General features: G+C 35.4%; 3 protein-coding genes across 3 annotated transcripts; all 3 read left to right on the plus strand.

The window, feature by feature from the left end:
* Positions 1 to 2116: 2116 nt before the first annotated feature.
* LOC141285276 (olfactory receptor 6N1-like) lies at positions 2117 to 3064 on the plus strand. The gene has a single exon (XM_073818310.1). It carries the CDS (start codon positions 2117 to 2119, stop codon positions 3062 to 3064), a length of 948 nt encoding a protein of 315 aa, XP_073674411.1.
* A 15733-nt stretch (positions 3065 to 18797) lies between these two features.
* LOC141285488 (olfactory receptor 51L1-like) lies at positions 18798 to 19715 on the plus strand. The gene has a single exon (XM_073818493.1). The coding sequence runs from the start codon at positions 18798 to 18800 to the stop codon at positions 19713 to 19715; it is 918 nt and encodes a 305-aa protein (XP_073674594.1).
* A 3626-nt stretch (positions 19716 to 23341) lies between these two features.
* Positions 23342 to 24289, plus strand: LOC141285419 (olfactory receptor 1D2-like). Its single transcript, XM_073818430.1, has one exon. The coding sequence runs from the start codon at positions 23342 to 23344 to the stop codon at positions 24287 to 24289; it is 948 nt and encodes a 315-aa protein (XP_073674531.1).
* The last annotated feature ends 3397 nt before the right edge of the window (positions 24290 to 27686 follow it).

The following is a 27686-nucleotide window of genomic DNA, read 5'->3' on the forward strand; positions in this document are numbered from 1 at the left end:
CATATATATTTGGACACTGACACAATTTTTATTATTTTAGCTGCTGACCAAAACATATTCAAGTTACAGTTATACAATGAATATGGGTTTAAAGTGCGCACTCTGAGCTTTAATGTTTAGGGCAGTCTCCTCAAATTGGTAGAGCGGTTAAGGAATTACAGCTCTTTAATATGTACCTCCCCCCTTTTTTCAAGGGACCATAAGTAATTGGACAGTTGACTCAAAAGCTGTTTCATGGACAGTTGTGGGCCATTTCTTTTATTTTTCAATTAACCAGGTAAAAGGTTTGGAGTTGATTCTAAGTCTGCCATTTGTATTTGGAAGCTGTTGCTCTGAACCCATCAAGCAGTCAAAGGAGCTCTGCATGCAAGTAAAACAGACAATTGTTAGGCTTCAAAAACAAAAGAAATGCATCAGAGAGATAGCAGGAACATTAGGAGTGGCCAAATCAACAGTTTGGTGAATTCTTAGAAGAAAAATAACACACTGGTGAGCTCAGCAACATAAAAAGGCATGGATGTTCACAAAAAACGACAGTATGGTGAATGATGGATGGTCCTTCTCCATGGTAATAAAACATTTTACAACATCCAACAAGTGAAGAATACTCTCCAGGAGGTAGGCGTGTCACTGTCAAAGTCTACAATCAAGAGCAAAATAGAGAGGGTTTACCACAAGGTGCAAACAAGGCCAGATTAGACTTTGTCAAAAAAAAAAACATTTAAAAAAGCCAGACCACTTTTGGAAAAGCATTTTTTTGGACTGCTGAAATTAAAATCAACGTGTACCAGAATGACGGGAAGAAAAAAGTATGGAGAAGGCTTGGAACAGCTCATGATCCAAAGCCTACAACATCATCATCTGTGAAACATGGTGGAGCAGTGTAATGGCATGAGCATGCATTGTTTCTAGTGGCATTGGATTACCGGTGTTTAGTGATGATGTGACAGAAGACAGAAGCAGCTGGGAGAATTCTGAAGTGTATAGGGATATACTGTCTGCCCAGATTCAGTTAAATGGAGCAAAGTTGTTTGGGCGGCTCTTCATAGTACAAATGGACGATGACCTAAAACATACAGCAAAAGCAACCCAGGAGTTTTTAAATGTAAAAAAGTGGAATATTTTGCAATGGCCAAGTCAGTCTTCTGATTTCAGATTAATTGAGCATGCATTTCACTTGCTGAAGACAAAACTAAAGGCAGAAAGACCCACAAACCAACAACAACTGAAGTCAGCTGCAGTAAAGGCCTGTCAAAGCACCACAAAGGAGGAAACCCAGTCTATGGTGATGTCCATGAGTTCCAGACTTAAGACAGCCATTGCCTGCAAAGGAATCTCAACAAAATATTAAAAATGAACATTTTATTTATGATTATATTTATTTGTCCAATTACTTTTGAGCCCCTGAAAATGGGGGGTCTGTGTATAAAAATGGTTGTAATTCCTTAGCATTTTATGTTATATTTTTGTTCAACCCCTTGAATTAAAAAGCTTAAAGTCTACACTTCAATTTCATCTTGATTGTATAATTTTAAAACTATTCTAGTGGCATACAGAGCCGAAATTATGAAAAGTGTGTCAGTGTCCAAATATATATGGACCTGACTGTATATATATATATATATATATATAATTTTGGTACAATAAAAGTAATTAACAACTACACTGAAACTGATATATTTAACTAAATGAATATGATTTAATGACAAGATTTATTTGTGAGGGCTTATTTGAACATTACTTTCATGATGTATTTTACATATGTGATGTAGTTTAACATATTTAAAAAAAAAAAACATCCTCAGGAGACTTTTTTTTGAGTGTTCGTAAACAAGGCAATTAGCATGAGACCAGCCCCCATATATATCAGACCACCTCAACCTTTTATACAACACTCTGTCAAATATACAAACAGAGACTGTGGTAAGATAGTATCCATTTAATTATTTTTTGCTTGAAGAGCCAGTGTATATTGCCTTTAGAGTATTTAATGTTTCTATTAGCTAACATGACTAAATTGCTGAATATCTGAATTATCAAATTAATTTACAAATATATATTATTGTAATTAATGCATAATAATAGCATTATAATAAGACCTTGCATATCATTCCAGATGCAGTCACCACTAGAGAATGGGTCCTTTGTCTTAGTATTTACACTCTCTGGACTAAATGATACGATGAGAAACAGATTTGTGTTTTTTTCCTTGACTACATTGTATTATCCATTAATTATGTTGTGTAATGTGATCATAATTTACACTGTAATCTCGCATAAGAAGCTTCATGAGCCAATGTATGTCTTCATATGTAATTTGTGTATGAATGGACTTTATGGGACAGCTGGATTCTATCCTAAATTCATGTATGATTTATTATCCCAGTATCACCTGATTTCTTATGCTGGATGTTTGGTTCAGATATTTGTCATTTATTCATATGTTCTGTGTGACCTTTCAACATTAACAGTGATGGCATATGACAGGTATGTGGCAATATGTAGACCACTGGAATATCATTCAATAATGACCAATCAGAGGATTTTTGAATGCATCCTTTTTTGCTGGCTCTCTCCATTTGTTTGCATGTGTATTCTAATTATATTAACATCAAGGTTAACCTTATGTGGCTCTACTATTGAAAAGCTATATTGTGAAAACTGGTCAGTTGTTAAACTCTCCTGTTATCCTACAACAGTAAATAATGTAATTGGGTATGTAATCATTATTATATATTTTGGACATGCAGTATTGATATTTTGCTCATACATTCACTTGATTGGACAATGCAGAAAGTCAATAGAGGGCAGAAACAAATTCATACAAACATGTGTACCACATCTTCTTGCATTGCTCAATGTGACTGTTGCATTGCTGTTTGATGTGCTGTACACTCGGTATGGTTCAAAGAATATACCACAAGATTTGCGTAATTTCATGGCACTGGAATTTCTACTCGTTCCCCCCATGTTAAATCCCCTTATTTATGGACTAAAACTGACAAAACTACGGAAAGAAGTGATGAGACTGTTTTTAAAAAAAGAAATAGATGTATCTGAGTAAAATTTTCAGTTAAAATTTTACTTTCAGTTAAAAGTTAAAATATAGATTTTTGTTATCTTAAACATTTAACACTAGATTCTTGGTGAGATATTTCTGAAACAACTTGTATTATGGAATTTTTTCTTCCTCTATTTTGTTGAAAAATGTACAAATTGTGAACTGTAGGAAACACAAAGCTTAATTGTAAACTAGCTTAATTTTCACATTTTGATGGTTATGACTTTGAAATAAAATCTGTATTATTGATATATTTGTTGTGAGGCAAACATGGTAGCCATTGAGACACTCATGCTGTTACTAATAATATGTGTAAATTAAATGATAAAATGTCCTAACTGTGTGGCAATATTTTAACAAATGACATTAGAACTGAAATAAAACTTGAAACTTCATTCTTCATGTTTGTTTTACAGACCACCTGGCCATACGTATTTAGAGAGTGTTAATGGGAAATTACTAATCTTATTTTAGTTGTCTGAGTAATTATACACGCCTCCAAACTAATGTTTGGGGAAAGAATACATTTGTTTTATATTTTCACATTGCCCTCACAAACTGCTCTTTATGCAGTGACTGAATAATTACTTTTTTTTCTTAAACTTTTTTTAACATCTTGAAGTTTATGAGCTGTGAAGTTAGGTAACATACAGTAGGCTGTCAGCAAGACCATAAAATGACATCTACGCCACAGAATCCCCAGATTCTAAAGAAGGATGCACAGGCATACTGGAAATGCATAGTGATGCAGCATCTTGTTCCCTTCTCAGGATGTTCCCTTTTGAATTGAGCTGTGTAACACTGGCAAAGACAATTGCTGATTGCAGACAGGATTGGATAAACCCATAAGGATCTGGGATAAAAACCTGATGAATGTGAACCAAGATCTATGGCCTGAAGTAAAGCTCCATATCTAACTTCTCGAATACAGACACATTTTTAACATATATTTCCTCAGAACCATACTATTACTTTTTATTTGTTTGTTTGTTTTTTTCAAACTGCAGACACTGCAGTGCAGTTTCTATGAGTTCCAGGAGGACTGGCACTAACATGCTTTCGTCATCATACGTCAACTTGTGCAAAGATTGGTGGGAACACAAATACCTCTGGCAATAAGAAATATGAATTCAGGATTAGTCTGTTTGGGCTGAAAAAAGCAGACACTATCTCACCAGTAAAGTTATGAAGGCGATTACAGTGACATTACGTCTCCAAGATGCGTTAAAAGCTACTTGAAAATGTGCAAGTGTACCTAATGCAAAAACTGCTTTAAATGCAATGGATGGTCTATTTTAGTTTAATGAAGATATATGACATAACTTAGACTCAGCCTCAGACGTCACGCCCACGGAACGTTGGCTAAACGTCTGATGCATATGGTACACTTAACTGGAAACACTTCAGGAATGTCGAAGTCGTCATCTGATTAGTTGAATTTGACCATATTTCCGAGAGACGCGAGTGTCGCATTTATTTTCGGTCCGCCGGGAAACAAAGCGCAGACTGATTTACTTGGTGTTTTGCTAAAATGTGCTTATGCAGATGCCATTGTTGTTATACACATTTGCGACATTTGCGAACAAATTACTGATGTACTGCTTGCTCTCCCTCTTCTTCGTTAACTTTCGATGCTGGTTATTTCAATGACTGACTTGTTGCATGCCAGTCTGTTGTTGTGGGGGCATTTCCAAGCACCGAAACATTACGCTGAACGAAACGAACTGTGATTGGTTGTTTGACATGTCGGTCAAACGGCCTTATGGGCGGGCCTTGGCCAATGAAAGCTGCCATGAATTCCAGACCTTCAGCCGTCAGTCTGAAGGTCTGGCTACGCGAGACTAGATATAACTGTACATTATGTAATAAATGAGGCACACACTTTCTTTTAAGAGGCAAATGCTATAGCTGGCCTAAACACGAACTAGCTGCTGCTAGAGCCTTTATGCGTTACAACATATCGATGAGGATTTAAACAAATAAACTGTCAGCTGTGTCAAATTCTATGTTTAGATATTTTACAAATAAGCTCATTTTTATACAGTTAAACTCATCCACTAAGGATCTATTGACGTTTTTCGCGGCTGAATATCTGTCAAACATCCAACGTCAAACGTCGAACCAACTTTATATCGGTCTGTAACTGTAGTTTTACTATCGTATTTGAAGGATATGCACACTAACCACTAGCTTACTATGGTTTTACCACTGTAACCGTAGTTTTACTATAGTATTTGTAGGATATGCACACTAACCACTAGCTTACTATGGTTTTACCACTGTAACTGTAGTTTTACTATAGTATTTGTAGTATATGCACAGTAAACAACGCTTACTATGGTTTTACCACTGTAACCGTAGTTTTACTATAGTATTTTTAGTATAAGCACAGTAAACACAACTCTTACTATGGTTTTACCACAGTAACCGTAGTTTTACCATAGTAACTGTGATTTTACGGTGTACTATTTGTAAAGCACAGTAACCACAATGCCTACCACACTTTTAAATAGTTTTTGTGAAGTAATTGTAATTCAGTATTCGTTTCTGTCTTGCAGTTATGTCAGATCACTTACTCCAGCAGCTCTTTTAAGAAGCCATCTCTGGTAAAAAGCCATCACTGTATGAACTGTAATCCATAATTAATTTACATATAGTTTTGCTCTTTCTCTCTTTCTGTGGTTCATCATGACATTTTTAAAATCTCATAATTTTGACCAATTCTGTTAGAAAGCTGCTAGAATTAACAGGGAACTTGAACTCAAAGCTCCCAATGCTGATCTTGAAGAAGCTGTGAAAGAGGCTGAAAAGTCATTTAATGATTCAGTCTTTCACAGTAATGTTGAAGACATTTAGCTATAACTGATTTGCTTTAATCAACGCATCCTTATTGTTAGTGTTAATAATACCTTTCCTTACAGTCCTTCCTCTCAAATATTTTGGTCACAGATTTTGTTTAGCACATTGTCTCAACATGTGTGTATTTCTCTTTGTTTCAGGGTAAAGGGGAGACCAAAGGAAGGCCTGTCATGGGATTTGAATTGGGCCATGTTGTGCATTTCTGGAAAAGACCAAAAGCAAAGGCAAACATTCCAATGGTATGTCAATGTTGGTCTGAGCACCTGGACTGAACTGTACTGTAGTTACATTTTGCTCAGCATCTTTACATACCCTACAGCCCCATCAGAAAGAACAACCAACAAAGTGTCATGTCGAAGTATTAATAATTCATACAATTTACCAAGCCAGCAAATGTCTACTGATTATTTTTTTTTATTTCTCTTCTAGTCAACACTCACTCCCATCTCTAACTTGTCATGTGAGAAATCAGACCTTCAGTTAATTTGGCCAAATCAGATCACTTAAAGCTGTTCACACCAAGAGCAAGAATTATAATGACTATTTTAATTGTTTATTTTTCACACTAACAGAAAATAACATTCTTTTTATCATAAGCGTATGCTGCAGTTATGTTGTCTGCATTTAAATGCTCAGGCTATTTGTGTGGTGGATTTTGATTGGCTGTCAATGTTTTCATTGTTCAACATCTGGAAAAAAAAATTCTGAAAGATTCCAACCATATTGTTTCTGTGTCATTTTATGTCAAATAGCTGCGGTGTGGACTCATCCTTGGTGTGAAGAGGCCTTTAAACTGCTTACAACAAAACCATCAGCAGGTAATCATATTTAAAATAATTCATTTTAGTTTGCTGTTAAATAATTGTTTTTTTTTTTCTAATGCTGCTTCCTTCTCATTCTGTTAAACTTACACAATTCTGCCTATTTCTCTTCATCTTATTTCTTTACTCCCTCACTTAACACATTATTTTGTGCTCTGTTGAAAAATAGAAGCTTAGAGTTTGCATGATGGCCTTTTCTCAGACTCTGAATCTGATGCATACAGATGAACTCAGGAGACTGCTAGAGTTGCCAGGGAACTTGAGCTTGAAGTATATAATTATAACTGCTTAATTTATGTTTAACAATAATAATTAAAAATTGGGTCAATAAATATTGTATTGTTTTAAAGATGAAGACCAAAAAAAGCAAAGAAAATCAGTCCCGGCAAGCCAATCCTGATGAATGAGGAATGAACGTCTTCTTGTGCCCAAACACAGAGCTGAAAATTTGCACATTTCTACTGGTATGTATGTATTCAAGCAATGTAGTTATATGGGTTGGGTTTAGGGTTATATGGGGTATAGCAATTGATGTTAATCTCTCAAAAGACAGCCGTTACCATTTTTCACATGCACTTTTTTTTTTTTTTTTTATAGCTCCTAGAATTGGCAAATCAACTGTGCTATCATCTCCAATTCCATCATCTGGAATTTGGGCAGCATTGGCCAAATATGGTGAGTACTGACACCTGCACCTATTCATCAACACTATTTCTCTGGAATTATTGTTGACTTATTGTTTTGTCTGTTTGTTTGAAGGAGGCCACTTCAATTCAATGGCCACCAGATGCAGCATTGCAGCCTGAAACCACCAGTAAACTGCGATGAAGACTGCATTCCTGAACAACTCTACTGTGACAGCTCAGATGTTACGTCCCGTAAAAGTAAACTTCACAAATGAACAACTGCAAAATAGTTGTGAAGGGATCCGTTTGGCTCATATCTCCAACAAGAATCAATGGTAAGACCAATGCAACAATTAAAAATAAATGTGTATATATTGTTTATTAATTTACAACACCCTAAATACATGTTATGTCCCTCCAGGATATTTACATCAGTTGGTGTGTGAGGAAAGCATAGAGGACCATCAGAGACTCCAGCCACCAGAGCCATGGATTGCTCTCATCGTTACCATCAGGCAGAAGTTATTGCAGAACCTGCACCAGCAGAAACATTTTTTCACAGGCAATTAGACTGCACTGAACTTGTACCAGAAACAATACACAGCACATCAAGCTCATATGCACTGCGGACTCTGACTCACTATTATTCTGCACCATGACATTCTGTTTGCACGAATTCATTCCACACTGCACTGCAATAGGCATGGGATGATAACCGGTTTCAAGGTTTACCGCGGTTTGAAAAAGTCACGGTTTCAAAACCGCAAACAAAAAAAGTTATACCGTTCCTACGATATGTGCATTTTCTGTGTGGTCAAAGTGAAAGCGCAGGACTCGCTACTAGGTTGTGTGTGTGCGTATCTGCAGCGAAAACAATGCAGCCCCTCCCTCACCGATTAGTGCTGGCAGGCGCGTGTCTGTGTTTGTATCCGCACGTGATCCGCAGTCAGTGACACTCAGCAGTATTATAAGTTCAGGATGGCCGAAGGAGGTGAACCCCCACAACACAGAGTGGGGAATAGCAGACTATATGTACTAACATTACGTTTCTGTGATTGAACATTAGTACAACAATTAAGTTAAAGTGAAATCACGTCTTTGCTTTTAAACCTTCTGCCACGTTAAAGGTGCAGTGTGTAGGTTTTTGCGGCATCTAGTGGCGAAGTTGTGAATTGCAACAGTCCACTGCTCACCCCTCCCTTTGCAGAACTACAGAAGCCGATACAGGATTAAAATCTCTTTTGACAGCAACGAATAGTGAGATTTCTTTTAAAACATAATTTAAGGAATTGCACTTATTTAATCATTCAATAAAACTATATTATTGTGAGTATTACTGTTACTTGTTCATCATTGTGTTAGTGTTTTTTTTTTTCGCAAGCTGATAATTCTAAGTAAATAAAAACATAATGGTTCATTAAGGTCTTTATGCACCCCTGAAAACATAGTTATTGCACCTCTGTCTTGAGATCATCTTAAATATTACACAGTGCACCTTTAACAAACAAAACACCTTTAAAAAAACTTGCTGGCTCTCACGTGTCTTTGAGTGTTTGTTTATTTTTGGAACTGTCACTAATGGTCATATTTTTGCTTTGATTAGTGATTGCATTTTTTCCATTTAGAAGGATTTGTTTTTGAAAATTGTATTTTGTTGATTATTGTTGAGCTGCAGGCTTAGGCTCACACAAGTGACTGAAATTAAATTTAATTAAGAAGTTTCAATTATTTATTTTAATTATTTTGCCTGATGTTCCATGTTACAAAATGTTCTATATGTTCCCTAAAATAAAATATACTGTGTTCAGTAAAAAAAAAAAAAATTTTTTTTTTTTTTTACCCAGACATTTAAATATAACATTGTAGAGCAGTAATTACAATACCGTGATACCGTGAAACCGTGATATTTTTATCCAAGGTTATCATACCGTCAGAATCTTATACCGGCCCATGCCTAACTGCAAAGGTATGCGTACTGTGATTGTTTTAATTTCATGTTCTCTGTATAGCATACTATTTACCTTATTGTTCTCTACCTGTATTGAGTCCCTTATATGTGTGTGTTGCCTACATTGAACATTTGTTGTCTATACTTTCATGCTGCAGTTTTCACAAAAAAAATGTCACCGCCTGTACACTTGTGATCATGGTATTTTGACAAAGTGATATGATTTAAATTGGTCACATGTCTTTTGTTCGTCAGTTGTACTGTAGTGTGCTGGATAACAACTTCAAATTGTTCATGACATGGAAGGAGATTATTAAGATAGGGATATGGATAAGCAAGCAAGAGGAAGAAAACCAAGAGAGCTCTGAGCAGGAAACTGAATGTGATTCTATGACGCTCAAGACATTTAACCATGCATGCATTTGGCAGGCTTCATCTGGTTAAAATAATATGGTTTTAACATAACCCATTTTTATTTCTCTTGAATATCATTTGTCTTAATATGCTACTTTAGCTGTCTTTATGATGTAGCACAAAGTATTGGATAATAAAGTATGGTAAATATTCTTTATTAGGAATGTTGTTTGGTAAATACACCATTTAATTTTGTAAACAATACACATAATTACCATGAGTGTTTTAATTAAGATGTGACATTTGGTCATATTAATGACATTCAATACATGAAGGGAAGGCTGAAAGATTAATTAGAAGAGACTGCATGGACTACAGTATATTGCTACAGGCACTTTATGCACAGCTGAGGGTGATGGACCAGGGAAAGATCAACATCAATCCTGTACTGTATAATAAATAAGATGAGCATGCACATTACTGATGTTTTGCAAAGATGGACAAAGATGAGGAATATTTGACACAAAGATACAAATGATGTCTTTTATATTATGATCCTTTGCATTGCATGAATTGTATAGCTTTTGCATAAACTACATGGTCTGTACCTTGTCTTACTGAATGACACACTGACATTGTGTGATAGTACAAAGAAGTGTCACAATATGTATTGATTGTTTAAACTGGAGTCTTCATTTCCTGTCATCACTGCATTCTTGCTCCTGATCTAATGAAATAAATGGAGCGCAATTCAAATAGGAAATGTCTATTCTTATTCTAAGAAAACTATGACTTGCAACTTACATATTGGCAAATTTTTGAAAAGACAATCTAAAAAATGTGACTCAGCACAGTGTGCTGTCCATGACGAGAATAGATTTGTGTGTTTTGACTGCCCTTCCATCCCCAGGGGCCCAGTAGAGTCCCATGGAAGAGCAAAAAAATGAACATTTCAAATGGCTGTAAATCACTGTTTGATTATAATGTCAAAGAGAAAATTGGCAGGACAACTACTTATGCTATGTTAATAACATATTATTGGACACAGTTTTCAAACATTCATGGAAAGGTGGTATAAAGGTGTTTTAAAAAAATGATCTTAGTAAAAAACCAAATTTCAGCCTGCCTCTTAAATATGTCATAGATATTTGCACAGTGTACTTGTTTAGATAAACCTTTGTTCAAAAAAGATTGCATTTTCCACTATTTAATAATAAACATTTTAAACTACATTACCCACAAACCTCTGCCATTCTATCTCTAGAACACGAAAAATGGCGCTGTTATTTGTAGTTTAATTAAGATCTGCTTAGGGTTAGGGTTACGATCTCGGTAAATTAGGAAGTTCTCACAACATAGCAACACTTCGTTGTTAACTGAAGGTATTACTGATGTAATAAGAGCAACACGGACTTTGTAACATTAAGCGTTGTTTTTCATTTGGATTAAAAGATAGTCCAATCACAGCGAGTTCCAAATGGCAACCAAATTGAACAGAGTCGTCTCGTTTGCTTGTCCATGGTCATTTATGACAGGATCTTCCGGGTTCTTGTGGCAAATACAGATAATCAGTTCAATATTTATTTGTCCCCACTCAACATAAAACTGGAACAACAGATTGGATAGTTTGGTTAACTTGATGCAGCAATAGATTTATTGATTACCAGGATTATTTTATTTTATTTTTTTAAAATAAGGGCATAATGGTTCCCATAGTAAATTATGTTCACACTAACATAAATTTATGTACAATATTTAAACTCAAAACTTTGATATAAATTGCTGTGAACAATAATTCAAAATGTTTCATTTGCTTTCAAAACAAAAACATGCACCTCTAATGATTAAACATGAAGCTTTTTTCTACTGTTTAATTGTGCTTCTGTAACATTTACAGTGTATTAAGGGTAAACAATTAATCACTTCTGTTTCCTGGAAATGGACCTTACAAAATTGCAATTCTTAGACCTGCCAGATGAACTATAAGAATAATAAAAAATAATGAATCACACATTTTGTAGTCATTTCCCAATGTTTATTGACATATCAAACTTTTCACAGATAAAAAGTGCCCAGAACAGCATTCTCTCTCTCCAGTTTGTGCCATTACGAAAATAAAAAAAGACAAAACAAGCAGTTGATTGTATTTGAAATGCATTTGCATAGAGGTAATTAAGAAATAGGCAATAGAAAATCCCTTAAAAAGATTGTCTAATAGTCAAAAATAAAAAGAGAATTTGTTTGCAGAAAACGTTAAGATGCCAAATAATATTCAATGCTTCTGTTTAACAAACTAATAGGCAAACAATGATTAGAACAATATTTCAATATTTTACAATTATTACCTTTAAAATATCTCTCTCCTGTAATCGTTGTTTGCTTCTATTGTGACTAAATGCAAGACAAATTACTGGTTAATAACAATTATAATTTTATTATTATTTGACTTTCTCCTCTACAGTCAACACTCCCATCTCTACTGAGGTCACTCCTGTCACTATCACTATATGTATATACATAAGTAGTCTGTGAGAAATCCTGCAAGACAGGAAGAAAGAGAATTTATCACATGATGAACAACAAAAACATTGACAACAGATGGCAGATGACTGTAGCATGTATAACAGTAAACAGAACGCTACCGTCCGTTGGTGTGGATGCTAAAATAGTTCTTATTGTTGTTCTTGCTCTTGGTAAGGACAGCTTTAAGCAATCTGATTTGGCAAAATTTACTAATGATCTGATTTGTGACAAGATAAACTAGCATTTCCAGACTTGTGCTTCTTAGACAGATGTGTTAAATAAAAAATCAACATAGAAAGAAAGGCAGACTCTGAGGTGTGGGCAGATATCATGTACTGTTAGAACAGGAAGAGGCAGTGAAAATTTGTAAAGGTTAATATAGAGAGAATATGATGGACTTAATATAAACTGGATTGGTATAAACACTCTGACTACTTACAATGGACACAATTAACATGAGAGTTGAGGCAATGGCCAATGACACAAGTACAAGTGAAAAATCATAGAATTTTATATGAGTACACTTGTACAATATCATATACATTTGCTGGCTTGGTAAATTGTATGAATTATTAATACTTCGACATGACACTTTGTTGGTTGTTGTTTCTGATGGGGCTGTAGGGTATGTACAGATGCTGCGCAAAATGTAACTGCAGTACAGTTCGGTCCAGGTGCTCAGACCAACATTGACATACCATTGGAATGTTTGCCTTTGCTTTTGGTCTTTTCCAGAAATGCACAACATGGCCCAATTCAAATCCCATGACAGGCCTTCCTTTGGTCTTCCCTTTACCCTGAAACAAAGAGAAATACACACATGTTGAGACAATGTGCTAAACAAAATCTGTGACCAAAATATTTGAGAGGAAGGACTGTAAGGAAAGGTATTATTAACACTAACAATAAGGATGCATTGATTAAAGCAAATCAGTTATAGCTAAATGTCTTCAACATTACTGTGAAAGACTGAATCATTAAAGGACTTTTCAGCCTCTTTCACAGCTTCTTCAAGATCAGCATTGGGAGCTTTGAGTTCAAGTTCCCTGTTAATTCTAGCAGCTTTCTGACAGAATTGGTCAAAATTATGAGATTTTAAAAATGTCATGATAAATCACAGAAAGAGAGAGAGCAAAACTATGTGTAGATTAATTATGGATTACAGTTCATACAGTGATGGCTTTTACCAGAGATGGCTTCTTAAAAGTAGGGATGCACCGATACGAATCGGCCGATCATGCTTGCGCGTTTTGTCAGTAAAGCCGGTTCTGTAATCAGCGGTAAATGCCATCAGGTGCGTGATTTCACGTTGAGCCGTATATACTACACACAGCCGTTGTTTACCGACGAGCTGCGCAAATCAATGTTCATTATCAGTGTGAATGTGCGCAGCTCGTCAGTGAACAACGGCTGTGTGTAGTGTATACGGCTCAACATGAAATCACGCACCTGATGGCACGCTCCTGGAGTAGGTGATCTGACATAACTGCAAGACAGAAAAAAAAAATACTGAATTACAATTATTTCACAAAAACTTTTTAAAAGTGTGGTAAGCATTGTGGTTACTGTGCTTTACAAATAGTATACCGTAAAATCAAAAAACCATAGTAAGCTTTGTGGTTAGTGTGCATATCCTACAAATACCACAGTAAAACTACAGTTACAGTGGTAAAACCATAGTAAGCTTTGTGGTTAGTGTGCATATCCTACAAATACCACAGTAAAACTACAGTTACAGTGGTAAAACCATAGTAAGCTAGTGGTTAGTGTGCTTATACTACAAATACCACAGTAAAACTACAGTTACAGTGGTAAAACCATAGTAAGCTTTGTGGTTAGTGTGCTTATACTACAAATACCACAGTAAAACTACAGTTACAGTGGTAAAACCATAGTAAGCTAGTGGTTAGTGTGCTTATACTACAAATACCACAGTAAAACTACAGTTACAGTGGTAAAGCCATAGTAAGCTAGTGGTTAGTGTGCTTATACTACAAATACCACAGTAAAACTACAGTTACAGTGGTAAAGCCATAGTAAGCTAGTGGTTAGTGTGCTTATACTACAAATACCACAGTAAAACTACGGTTACAGTGGTAAAACCATAGTAAGCTAGTGGTTAGTGTGCTTATACTACAAATACCACAGTAAAACTACGGTTACAGTGGTAAAACCATAGTAAGCTTTGTGGTTAGTGTGCTTATACTACAAATACCACATTAAAACTACGGTTACAGTGGTAAAACCATAGTAAGCTTTGTGGTTAGTGTGCTTATACTACAAATACCACAGTAAAACTACGGTTACAGTGGTAAAACCATAGTAAGCTAGTGGTTAGTGTGCTTATACTACAAATACCACAGTAAAACTACAGTTACAGTGGTAAAACCATAGTAAGCTTTGTGGTTAGTGTGCTTATACTACAAATACCACAGTAAAACTACGGTTACAGTGGTAAAACCATAGTAAGCTAGTGGTTAGTGTGCTTATACTACAAATACCACAGTAAAACTACGGTTACAGTGGTAAAACCATAGTAAGCTAGTGGTTAGTGTGCTTATACTACAAATACCACAGTAAAACTACAGTTACAGTGGTAAAACCATAGTAAGCTTTGTGGTTAGTGTGCTTATACTACAAATACCACAGTAAAACTACGGTTACAGTGGTAAAACCATAGTAAGCTAGTGGTTAGTGTGCTTATACTACAAATACCACAGTAAAACTACGGTTACAGTGGTAAAACCATAGTAAGCTAGTGGTTTGTGTGCTTATACTACAAATTAGTGATGCGCGGGTCGGGGTTTTTTTCAACCCGCGGGTCCCGCAATTATGAAATTATTTGGCCCGCCCCAGCCCGCCCCGCAGTACTGTGTCTATTTTTACAACCCGCCCCGCCCCGCACCCGCGACAATTAAATAGACATACTATGCATTGTAATGCAAATGAAAACCGAAAGTGCTTTTCGCCCTTTAAACTGGCAACAATACTGTACGATTATGAATATGAACCATAAATCAAATCATATTAATAACAAGATAATCAGTGGTGTAACGTTAGTGGTGCCGGAAGAAATGTGGGTATATATGCTTCATTTATGAATATAGTTTTGAACTTTCTGTTTGAACGCATTCATTTACTGGATCCTTGGACTGAAAGGTTTAAAGGTTCACTGGTTTAAGGAAGTTCTGATCATGAAAATCTGCTTCTTTTTATTTGTAAGATATTGTTTTCGTTATTATGTACTGTTTAAAATGACTAGGGTGCAGGAAACTCAGCGGGCGCAATCACCAAATACATTTCAAAGCAAGCCGGCGCCACAGTCCTGACTACATCATTGCTGTCTTTATTGTGTGTTTTTAGCGAATATTTACATTCATTCACATATAACTGGATGTGGTTGACTGTCATGATTTTGGCTAATGCAGGATAATGCGCATCAGAGGAGATTTAAATACGCATAGCACCAGGCCTGCAGAGCCGAATGGGGCTTTCGTGACGTGACGTGTTGATAACCTTATTAAAGAACTTAATAAAATATGAAAATAGATATTCCCAAATATGTAATATGAGCTATAGGGAATTGCAAGCAAAATACATTGATTTTTTTAATTTTATTTTGTATTTAATGACCCGCCCCAACCCGCCCCGCAAATAAAGTGACAGTTTCTTTACCCGCCCCAACCCGACCCGCGGGTTACCCGCGGGGCCCGCGGGTTATGAGACGACCCGCGCATCACTACTACAAATACCACAGTAAGACTACAGTTACAGTGGTAAAACCATAGTAAGCTAGTGGTTAGTGTGCATTTACATGACATTGTCGAGCAACTGTGAACGTTACTATGGTAAAAATATGGTAAATGTGCGGACTTTTTACATGATACGCGATACTAGGCTGGTTGATTTGTAGAGCTGATTTCAGCCACGTGAATATGATTAAAAACAGTTTTATTTATGTATCGATTTCAAACTGCACGAGTTAGAAGTTAGCTTCGGCTAATCTCAATCGTAGGCTAATTTAGCAGCCGCGCTAACTGTTCCACTAAGCTTCCGTTTTAACACATGACCCCATGCAAGTGATGCAGAAACAGTGAAATAATTAAAATAATGAAAAGATTGTTGCGGTCACTTACCTGCTTGAAGGTGTACACCACGTATCAGGTGAACTGGTCGAACTGAGCCTCGCTGGTGACGTAATTGCCGTAGAAGATTCTGCGTGGTATTTGTACGCAACTGCTCTCATCTGGATGCCTAACCCCCTTTCGTCAAAATCCAAAGATGAGGGATTTGCATTCAAATCTATCGGATGACCCTCTACGGTGCCACGCGACGAAGAGGGGGTACCCTCAACGTCAGCTTATGGACGTGAGGGGAAAATGACCAAACGGCAGTATGTGACGAATAGGGGTGAGACCGTGTTGGTATTGTAACATATTGGGCAAAAACCTCCTTCCCTCAGTCAGAGCATTAAAGATGGGTCGTGGCTAGGTCTTCCAACATGACAATGATCCAAAGCACACAGCCAGGAAAACCAAGGAGTGGCTCCCTAAGAAGCATATCAAGGTTCTGGAGTGGCCTAGCCAGTCTCCAGACCTAAATCCAATAGATAAATATTTACAGGGAGCTGATACTCCGTGTTGCTCAGCGACAGCCCTGAAACCTGACAGATCTAGAGAAAATCTGTATGGAGGAGTGTGCCAAAATCCCTCCTGCAGTGTGTGCTAACCTGGTGAAGAACTACAGGAACGTTTAACCTCTGTAATTGTTAACAAAGGCTTCTGTACCAAATATAAAAATGTTTTGACTCAAGTGATCAAATACTTATTTGACACAGTTATTCACAAATAAATTGTAAAAAAAAATCATACAATGTGATTTCCGGATTTTTATTTTTAGATTCTGTCTCTCACAGTGTAAATGCACCTATGCTGAAAATTGTAGACCCCTCCATGATTTCTAAGTAAAAAATCACAGGGTGATCAAATACTTATTGACCTCACTGTATAAGATATTCATTGTGTAGTTTAGAGAGCTTCATTCATTCATGTAAGATCGTGATGAAGCAAGATGAGTGATTCTTTTTAGTGATCAAGGGAGCACACTTTGCACACTTTCTAATTCATTCAGAATTTTTATGAAACTTTAGTTTTTCAGACAAACACACTCTGCAATGTTGCCGGAATGACATCAAAATATTTATGCTGGATTAATTCTCGAAATAGCAGTGACTGACACATTGATAAACAAAGCAATGGATGGGACAAAAACTATATGTGAGAGCAGCCTCAGTGATTTAATTCTGGAACCGGTCCATGCCAAACTACCACAGACAGTCCGCGTCAAGATTGTTTACGGACCAAAAGCGTGTGTAAACTTTATTGTGATTTGGACATATCAACCAGTAATGCTACCAGTATGCAATTTATGACAGAATAGTCCCAAAACTTTTTTCTTTTCTCACATGTCTCACCTTCAGTAACAATAAATCAAAAAGGATACGTTTCAAGTGACATGGGAAACAGACCCCCTAACTCAAGAGTCAAATGTCGTGGATGGCAGCCAGTACAAACATCACAGGGGATTTATTATTAACACATATTATTCTAGACAATGTTACATGAAGCACCAACGAATTATACTTGAAACCTGACCTCTGAGAAATACTGAAAATATTGCTATAAATTGTAGCAACACCTTACCCTTTACCTTTTGGACACGACTCATGTTTATAATAGTAACTTTGGGGGTACTTGTTTAAAGTAATGTAATCATCTGGTTTTAGTCAGGTTTCTGTCAAACAGGTCAGTGATCATATTATTTGCAAAAAGTGTTTTCATAGAACGGGATCTAATATTCATTCAGCCAAGCTTTATCATTTGTATACATCTATATTATAGTACCAACATATGTTATTCAGCGAGTACCACTTAGACATTCAGCCATTGAGTGATGGCAGTCTGCTATGTATCTCGTCACTACAGTAAGCAGGGAGGGGACCAGAGCATTTTACATGCCTGACATCGTACTTGCAAATGCACACACCTCTTTAATGTAAGATCCTATAAAAACACTAGTATACTGTTAACCCACAGTTCTTTTAAAACACAGTAGAGTTTATTTTCACACAATAAGTGAAGGAGCAGCAATGGTCATTCCAGCATGTATCACACAAGGTATTTTAATTATGTAATGTATGTTTAAAAGGTACTGAAACATTTTACTGATGTTTATTAGAAAACATATTTTGCTAAACCTTTACAGCTTTTATTAATCTAAGTTGTTACATTAAATGTTATTTTGCTAAATGTTATTTTGCAAATATACTATTGTTTATAGATAATTCATGTTTGTTAATAATTCATTAACTAACATTAATTCATCTTAGAAATCTATTGGAATATGACATTACCAAAATTAATCAATGCTGTAAATTGTTGACTGTAACAAATTTAAACTCACTGTTCCCTATTTACATGAAACATGGTGGCAAACAAGATCGCAGGTAAATAATGTAAACTGCTCATTTGTAAGCTATTTAAAAATCCTAAGAATTTTGTATACTTTTTTCATCAGGTCAGTGACGGAACTTTGGTGAATGCAACATGGAAAATGCAACATATTTTTATTTCATGTTGTTTGAAAATCTTGGATATGTGAGATATGCTTTATTCAGTTTGGGATTTATTCTATATTGTGCTATCATATTTTTGAATGTTCTCATTATTCTTTCAATATTTCTGGAAAGGACATTACACCAGCCAATGTACATTCTGATTTCATGTTTGTCTGTCAACTCTGTGTTTGGTACAGCTGGCTTTTTCCCAAGAGTACTGACAGACTTGCTGTCTGATGTACACTCAATCTCCCGTGAAGCATGTTTCTTCCAGTCTTTTGTCATTTTCACATATGCAGCAAATGAGTATACAATATTAATGTTAATGGCATTTGACAGATTTGCTGCAATCGGCAAACCTTTACAATATCATAACATAATTACACCAAGGTTTTTAACTGTTTTAATAGTTATAAACTTGACTTATCCAATGATTTTGCTTGGTATTGCTGCTCTTTTAACTACAAAACTGACAATGTGTGGAAACAAATTGTTTAAGGTATACTGTCACAGTTATGAAATAGTCAAACTTTCTTGTGAAAACACTATCGTTAATAATGTTTTTGGCATTTTTATAATAATTGTAACTTGTGTCATCCCTTTATGTTTAATATTATATTCTTACATAAAAATTATTCTTATTTGTCAAAGAAGCTCATCACAGTTCAAAGGCAAAGCATATCAAACTTGTATTCCACACATAGTGGTCCTTTTAAATTTCTCAATTGCTGTTATTTTTGATGTTACTTTGAGTCGGGTTGTGACTATAAATCTTCCTATAGGGCTGTCCGTTTTTCTTTCACTGGAGTTTCTTATTATACCACCCATCTTCAACCCGCTTGTTTATGCTTTAAACCTGCCTGATATCCGCAAAAAAATTACTTGCCTCATGAACCCATTCAAGTAGGTGTTTTATTTTTTTCTTTCAAAACAGCAAAATGAAAAAAAAAAAAAGTTAGCATCACTGGGTATTGTTGTTGGTTGTTTAACATTTCTATCATAACACAACAATTTCAGGTTTAAAATGTTTAGCAATTTGCATCTTACTTCACATTTTTAAAACTAAAGCATCTTGTTGGAATTCTACATAGGCTTTGTAAACAGTAAAGCCCAACCTCTTTGAGTGAATTGGCCACTTGAATTATTTTGACATTAACAAGCTCTACTAGGGCACTGAAGCAGATGATTGTAAAACAAATAGAGTAAGTTTTTGTAATGAAGTGCAGCAGAAAAAAATCATTTGGAATCACTTTTCTTTTTTTTTTTTTTGGAAACGGTCTGAACAACGTGTTTTTATGTATGGTGGGCTCTCTACTAACATGATTTATCTTCAATAAACTGTTTATTATGCAGATTTGTGAACTTTAGTGTCATCAATTACTTCAGCTCCAACAGATTATTATATATCACATTGTCACGATCAGGCTGGGTTGTGGAGTGGAGATGGAATGAGGAGAAACCGGAGTAAATGAAACGTAAACAGTTTATTAAATGAAACACTGAAACTAACATAAACAAACAAAAACCGGGAGTAAAAGATGAGCACATGAACACAAGCAAACTGAGGTAACAGAAATCATTGACAGACAAATGGGGAGTGAACACACAGACTCTTAAATACACTGAAACATGGGCGTGGTCACAAACAAGCTAACAAGATAACGAGGGGGAAATACAAATATGGGCAAAGAAGGAACCAAAAAGCACTAAATCAAAAGGGGGAAAACAAGGACTAAACCAAATGAACTAGAAACATGGGGGAAAAACACTAGGAGAACTGAACAGGACAGGACAAAACACAGACATAATCCTGACACACATATTATTGTAGCCCAGCTTGTGCTGATTATAGTGTAACCCCATAGGGTTAAAGTCAAGTCATAGTCCTGTCTTGTCTCGTCCTGTTATGTACGTCATACCTGTTCTCTTCCTGCTGCCAGAGGTCGCTCATCCATACGCTGTCTGTGCCTGTCATTTGGGGAGTGTGCTTCTCTCTGTGCATCCCTGCTGCCAAACCTGAAACTGATTCTGACAATTTTAAGTTGTGGTTACTTCCTGTTCTGTGGCCACCAAGAGTGGCGATGCATGGCAGTCTGTCTTTGTTCTCTTCAGGAAACAAAAAGTGTGTCTGAATTTACTTTTGCTATTGGGTCCTCTTTTTTCCCTCACAATATATAGTGCTAGTGGTAACACTAAAATATATATATATATATATATATATATATATATATATATATATATATATATATATATATATATATATTTTTTTTTTTTTTTTTTTTTTACCTGAAAATACAACACAGTTCATAAACCTCCTTCTTGTTTGCCAAAAAGAAAAAGAAAAAGAAAACAGCAGAATTTCAAATGTAACATCTTCTGTCTATGTCTTTAACATAGACAAATAATTGTTTGTTTGATATATGTTTAAAGGAATACTGTATTTACCTGAATATAAGTCAACCCCTCTTTTTTAAGATGAACCTTTTTGGAAAAAGGCATTTTGAAAACCAAACCATAAACCTTTTTTTTTCTTTTTTTTTTTCTTAATTCATTTTCATATTGCATATTTTACCTATTTTAATTTTGGTTTGAAAAGTATGGTAAATACTGGTAAAATATACCAACAATCACATTTAAAATCCCATCTGAATTATATAACAATTAGGGTATCCATCTCAGCCTTCCAAAATTTAGTCCTATTTTAGTCTTCAAATCTGGGTACTGTCATACATTTTAAAATCACTTACAGTGGAAGTCTGGTCCCATCAGGCTAACATAATAATAATAATAATAATAATAATAATAATAATAATAATAATAATAATAAAACTTTCGTCAACTAAGCTTTTCCAGTCGACTAGTGTTTTAGTCTATTTTAGGGAGAACTATCCCTTTATGCAGACTGTGTTTGTCCACTGTTGTGACCTAGTTAAGTGTCAGTTTTATGATTATTTTATGCTCAAACCTATAAGTAAATCCAAAATGTTTACTTCAGTTTTCTGCAACTGTATGCCATGTTGTTATTTGTGTGTCATTTTCTTTTACTGCAGTTTAGCTTTATCATCAGTTGAAAGTCACATGGCTATAAAGGCCTGTCTTAGCACAACAGGTTAGTTGCTGACCACCCGTGCATTTGCTAGTATGTTGATTTGTGCACTGTAGACACTGGTAAGGAATTACTTGCTAGGAGTTCAAAGGGAATTATAATAACATTGTACATAATTTTGTAAAGACCTAAACAGCAAAAAATCCAGTGTGAAATGAACTCTCCTGGGAGTACATGTGAGACCACACTCAAGAGTGTGAAAGTGTTAAAATCAGAGTGTTAAATTAACACTGAAGCAGAGTTAAAGTTAATGAGGTAATTATGTGATTAATTAAGTGATGATTGATCATTATTGAAGACACCTGATGTTAACAAGCAGAATCACCAAAAACGAAAATCACAATTTATGTCACCATAACCAACTTTTTTTTTTTTTTATCAAACAACTTTTAATAAATATCTCTGATTGTATTGAAAATGTTATGCTTAGGAATCACAGGGCTGCTATAACCAGCAATATAGATCCAACTTAAGAAATCAGGCTCTAAATGAGTTTCAGATAGAGATTTTTTAACCCCTCTTTGTTTATATGTTTGTTATAACCCAGTTATATCAGTCAAGCAAAACCTACCTTTAAAAAATGTAAGGGTCAAGAGGCCAACTAAAGCAAATGCTGGCCACTACAATGGTGACATAAAATTGTGATGTTTGTTTTTGGTGATTCTGCTTATTAACATCAGGTGTCTCCAATAATGATCAATCATCACTCAATTAATTACTTAATTACCTCGATAACTTAAACTCTGCTTCAGTGTTAATTTAACACTCTGATTTTAACACTTTCACACTTTTGAGTGTGGTCTCACATGCACGTCCAGGAGAGTTAATTTCACACTGATTTTTTTTTTTTTTTTTTTTTTTTGTAGGATTGTGTAGGATTAATATATCAGTGATATCGTATATCAGTGAATAAATGTGGTGCCTGATATATTAGCAGCAATATGGTTGGAGACTTTAAATGGACAAATAATGTACATAATTCTATCTGTGGGCATAGATTGTTATAGGCATGCAGTCATTTTAACATCAGAGAAAACTAGCCTTTGGAGAGCTTGTTAAAACTGTTTTCAAAAAGTGTGACCAAGGCAATTACCATGAGACCAGTGTCCATATATAGCTAATCAAATCAAAGTTTTAAGAAGCACAATGGGAAACATGCAAACTGAGAACTTGGTAAGATTTCAATTGTCTTGCAAAAAACAATGTATACTGCTGATAGAGGATCTCCTTTGTGCAGCCAAGTAAACCTCATGTAAAAAATGATAATATACTTGGATTACGTTATAAGTTATGCTTTTTTTCTTTTCTCACATATAAAATTATTGACATTTAAAACTAATGCAAACTTTATAACTGCATAATTCTACTCATATTGTAGTAATAATTATAATAATAAACTTCTGCATTATAATTACATATCATTCCAGATGCAGCCAGTCCTGGAGAATGAGTCCAGTGTTTTTGTATTTACACTCTCCGGTCTGAATGATACAATGGAAAGTAGATATGTGTTTTTTTCTTTAACAGCGCTGTTTTATCCCCTAATGGTGGTGTGTAATCTAATTGTAATTTTCACTATTATCTCACAAAACACACTTCATGAGCCAATGTTTATTTTTATATGCAATTTGTGTATAAATGCACTTTATGGTACTGCAGGATTCTACCCTAAATTCATGTATGATTTATTATCAGAGGATCATGTGATTTCTTATGTTGGATGTATGATTCAGATATTTGTCATTTATTCATCAGTTTTATGTGATCTTTCAACATTAACAGTAATGGCATATGACAGGTATGTGGCAATATGCAGACCACTGGAATATCATTCAATAATGACCAATCAGAGAGTTCTTGAATGGATCCTTTTCTGCTGGCTGACTCCATTTATTTGCATGGCTGTTCTAATTGTATTAACAGCTAGACTCACTTTATGTGGCTCTACTATTGAAAAGTTATATTGTGAGATTTGGGCAGTTGCAAAACTTTCATGTTTTTCTACAACAGTAAATAATGTGTTTGGGTATATTGTTATTTTAGCATACTTTGGACATGCAGTATTGATATATTGTTCATATATTCAATTGATTAGAAAGTGCATGAAGTCAATAGAGGTGAGGCACAAATTCATGCAAACATGTGTACCACATCTCCTGTCATTGTTCATTGTGGCTATTGCATTGTTCTTTGATGTACTGTACAGTCGTTATGGCTCAAGAAATGTGCCCCAAGGTGTGCGTAATTTCATGGCTTTGGAATTCCTAATCATAACACCCATTTTAAACCCCCTTATTTATGGACTAAATCTGTCAACAATACGCCAGCAAGTTATTAGAGTGTTTTTCAAGAAACAAGTGGGAATATCTGAGTGAACATTCAGTAAAATATTCTGTGACCTTTAATATTCTATGGCAAGATTTTTCTTCTTTTGAGAAAGTAATTTTTGAATGCTGTTGATTGTTAAACTGTTAAGGTAATAAACCACAAGAGGTTGTGTCAGGTTTGACTTTAAGGGGTTTGGTCTTAGATGTGAGATGAAGTGGAATTATAAAACCACAATACAATCTGTACAGCTTTGATTAACATATTGCTTTTTTTATAAAATGGTGCTAATGTGTTAATAGACACAGAGTAAATAGCTACATTGGTATCACAAACTATTCGGCCACGTAATATTGTTATGGTCACAGTTTAGTTTGGAGAACAATTCTTAATAAATTAATTTTAAATTCTTAATAAATTCTATATATATATATATTTTTTGCTTTAATTGCCTTTTGCTGCTGATTAATGGTTAGTAAGGTAATTGTTAAGTTTATTTTTGGGGGTAGGGTTAAGGGATCTAGAATATGGTCATGCAGAATAACATGCCAATATGCCAGTAATATGCATGCTAATAAGCAAACAGTTAATAGTGAGAAGTGGTCCTTAAAATAAAGTTTTACTATAAATAAGTTGGTATAAATAACTTGTTAGAAATAAGTGCTACTATAGTTCTGGTTTGTAGCAACTTTGCGGTCAATTCACTTGATGTCCAGCTATTTTACAATGGATTCAGGTAAATCTTATCCAAGATGCTGATTTTAAGGCTGAAAATTTTAAATGTTTAAATTGTGGTTGTCAGAAATACTTATTTACAATTTACTTAAATACAATTAAACTTTTGTTTCTTAATAACGTTTATAATTTATTATTAATTATAATTGCTAGAAGAAGAAGAAGAAGAAAAGATTTATTTATTAACTCAAATCAACACCATTAGTGTTTTCCGCATTGGGATTTGTACCACAAAAACACCAAATACCTATCTCTAAACTACAAAGATCAACCATAGATTAAGCATGGTATGTGTAGTGAAAAATTTGCATTATTTTCTAATGTAAAGCAAAAATATTTCCGAACATTCATGATCAATATATTAAATCTTTCCCCACCAGCTTTTTGAAAAAAATAAAATGCCAGCCACCACCAGCATTTTTTTTTTTTTTTTTTACTAAAATTCCATAGCCCCCAGAATATTTTGTTTTATGAATATCTGGACATGCAATACACCAAAATAAAGACCAGACCCTCTACCTAAAAAAAAAAAAATATATCCTGACTCTTTTTTATCAACACTTGAATGTAGGTAGGTTTTATTAAAAAAAGGCAACATTTTGAAAATCAATTTTTTTAATCAAATACTACATCTGGATCACATTCAGTACTATTATCAAAGCAAAGATGTAGTAGATGGCTTTCATTAGCACTCCCACAGCACAGTCCTTTACCACTTCCTGGATCAACATTTCACTCACTAACATTAGGCAGTTTTATTTATATGCAGTTCAGTGTTAATGGTTGTATTATTTTTCATATGCATATGCTTACAAATGAAATTTGCTCGTTTCTACGTTTTCCTCATCTGTGTTTCCTCATCTGCACATTTTAGAATGAGTGAACAGGATGATAAAAAGTCAAGTCACAGGTCAGGTGTACAACTAAATGAAGCAGTGATTACCATGCCAGTTTATTGCTGTCCCAAGACGCTTTTATATTTATTTTATATCTATAGAAAACAGGGTGTTCCTGTCTGCCGTGTTGGTCACCATGATCTGCATTCAGAAAAGCATCATTAAAATGAACTAAAACTCAGCTAATATACGAGACATGAGCGATGATATCTAGAGAAAGCTTGATATGTATACTTTTAAACGAAGTAAGTTTTATCAAAAACAAATATTCTGTGATAAAGTAATCCATATAAAACCAACGCAATGTCCAGTCTATCCAGTCTGACCTAAATTATTTCAATTCAACCACGCCCACAAGCTACTTTCACTTTCATATTATAATTAGCCACATGAAAAGCACGGGAAGGTAAACACCCTCATCACTGTAAACAAGCTACACTTCAAGTTCATCTGGGTTACTGTACATTTCTGGAAGAAGACGCACTGTGAGGATTAAGACTTATTTTTACCATGATCAGAAGTACGTGATGTGACGCACGGCTGATCCAGCAGAGGAGACATTTACATGCGTAAGTCTTTCTTTTAATAGCCTACTTGCATTCGCTGTTATTGTGTTACTGTGACAAAACTTGCACATATTTTACTAGTTAGACATTTTCCAAAATATAATTCCTGACTACATGAGGTGAAATTTTATGAAGTACGTTCCATTTCATTGCATCTATGTCTCCTGACGCCAGGATGCTTTTTAATGTTTTTAATGATTTACTTGTTTCACTTGTTGAACAGAATTCAGAAAAAAAAACAGTTTTCAGAAACACACAAAGTCTGTTCACATCTCTGTGGTTAGATCAGGGTGCTCAATAATGTGTCTTTGACCTTCATTATGCATGTTTTGATTATAATGTGTTGTAATAATCTAAAACTCCATTCTTTGAATCTTCTCACATTCTTTCTTACCTGACAGTCACAGTCTCATTGATGGGACATTAGGGGAGGGCTCTTTGTCTCTCAGGTGTGAATTGCTAAATATTCATGGGTCATTGTCACTCCTTTGCATATTCTCAGATCCCGAGTCAAGCCCAGGGAGGGCTGTTGTTCCCACGTCTGGCCTAGGGAGGGCCTCAGATCCCGAGTCAAGCCCAGGGAGGGCTGTTGTTCCCACGTCTGGCGAGAAGCCCCTGTCTGCAGCCTGCAGATCGAGGCGGGGCTGAATCTGGGGCGGGGCGACACGTGCAGCCCCACCCCAGATTCAGCCCCGCCTCGATCTGCAGGCTGCAGACAGGTGCACTTGCGTCTGGCCTTCCGCACCTTCCGGGAGGGGTGGGTTTGTCAGGCCTATGGACTGTATTTGTGTTTGTTTTTCTCCCCATGTGCTCCAAGTGACCTAGTTTCTCCCTCTCATTTATTGTCTCATTTGTTTCAGTTGTGTCTTGTTTAGTTCCTTGTTGAGTTTAGTATTTATAGTGTGTTATGCCCCTTGTTTTCTGTCCGGTGTTAACGTCAGTTTGTTAATTTGCAAGTCTCCGTGTTATGTGCTATGTGTGCTCCTGCCTGCCCTGTATTACCTGTGGATATTTATTAAAAGACTGCTGTTTGAGTTTATCCATTGTCTCCTCATCCCTTGCCCCACACAGTAGCAGCAAAAGCCTGACCGTCAGTAAAAGATCAGTGAATGAAATAAATCCATAGGATTCACAATTATTTTGCTGCAGCTGTATGCCATGTTGTAATATGCATTAAGTTTAAGTTGTGTTTTATCTATAGTGGTAAGCACCATCCCAGCAGGCACACAATGTCATAAGACGTCAATATT

Source organism: Garra rufa, chromosome 14, assembly GCF_049309525.1.
Source record: "Garra rufa chromosome 14, GarRuf1.0, whole genome shotgun sequence".
NCBI lineage: Eukaryota > Metazoa > Chordata > Actinopteri > Cypriniformes > Cyprinidae > Garra > Garra rufa.

Coding starts and splice junctions, on each gene's coding strand:
- LOC141285276 (XM_073818310.1), top strand. CDS start 2,117: ATGCAGTCACCACTAGAGAATGGGTCCTTTGTCTTAGTATTTACACTC.
- LOC141285488 (XM_073818493.1), top strand. CDS start 18,798: ATGGAAAATGCAACATATTTTTATTTCATGTTGTTTGAAAATCTTGGA.
- LOC141285419 (XM_073818430.1), top strand. CDS start 23,342: ATGCAGCCAGTCCTGGAGAATGAGTCCAGTGTTTTTGTATTTACACTC.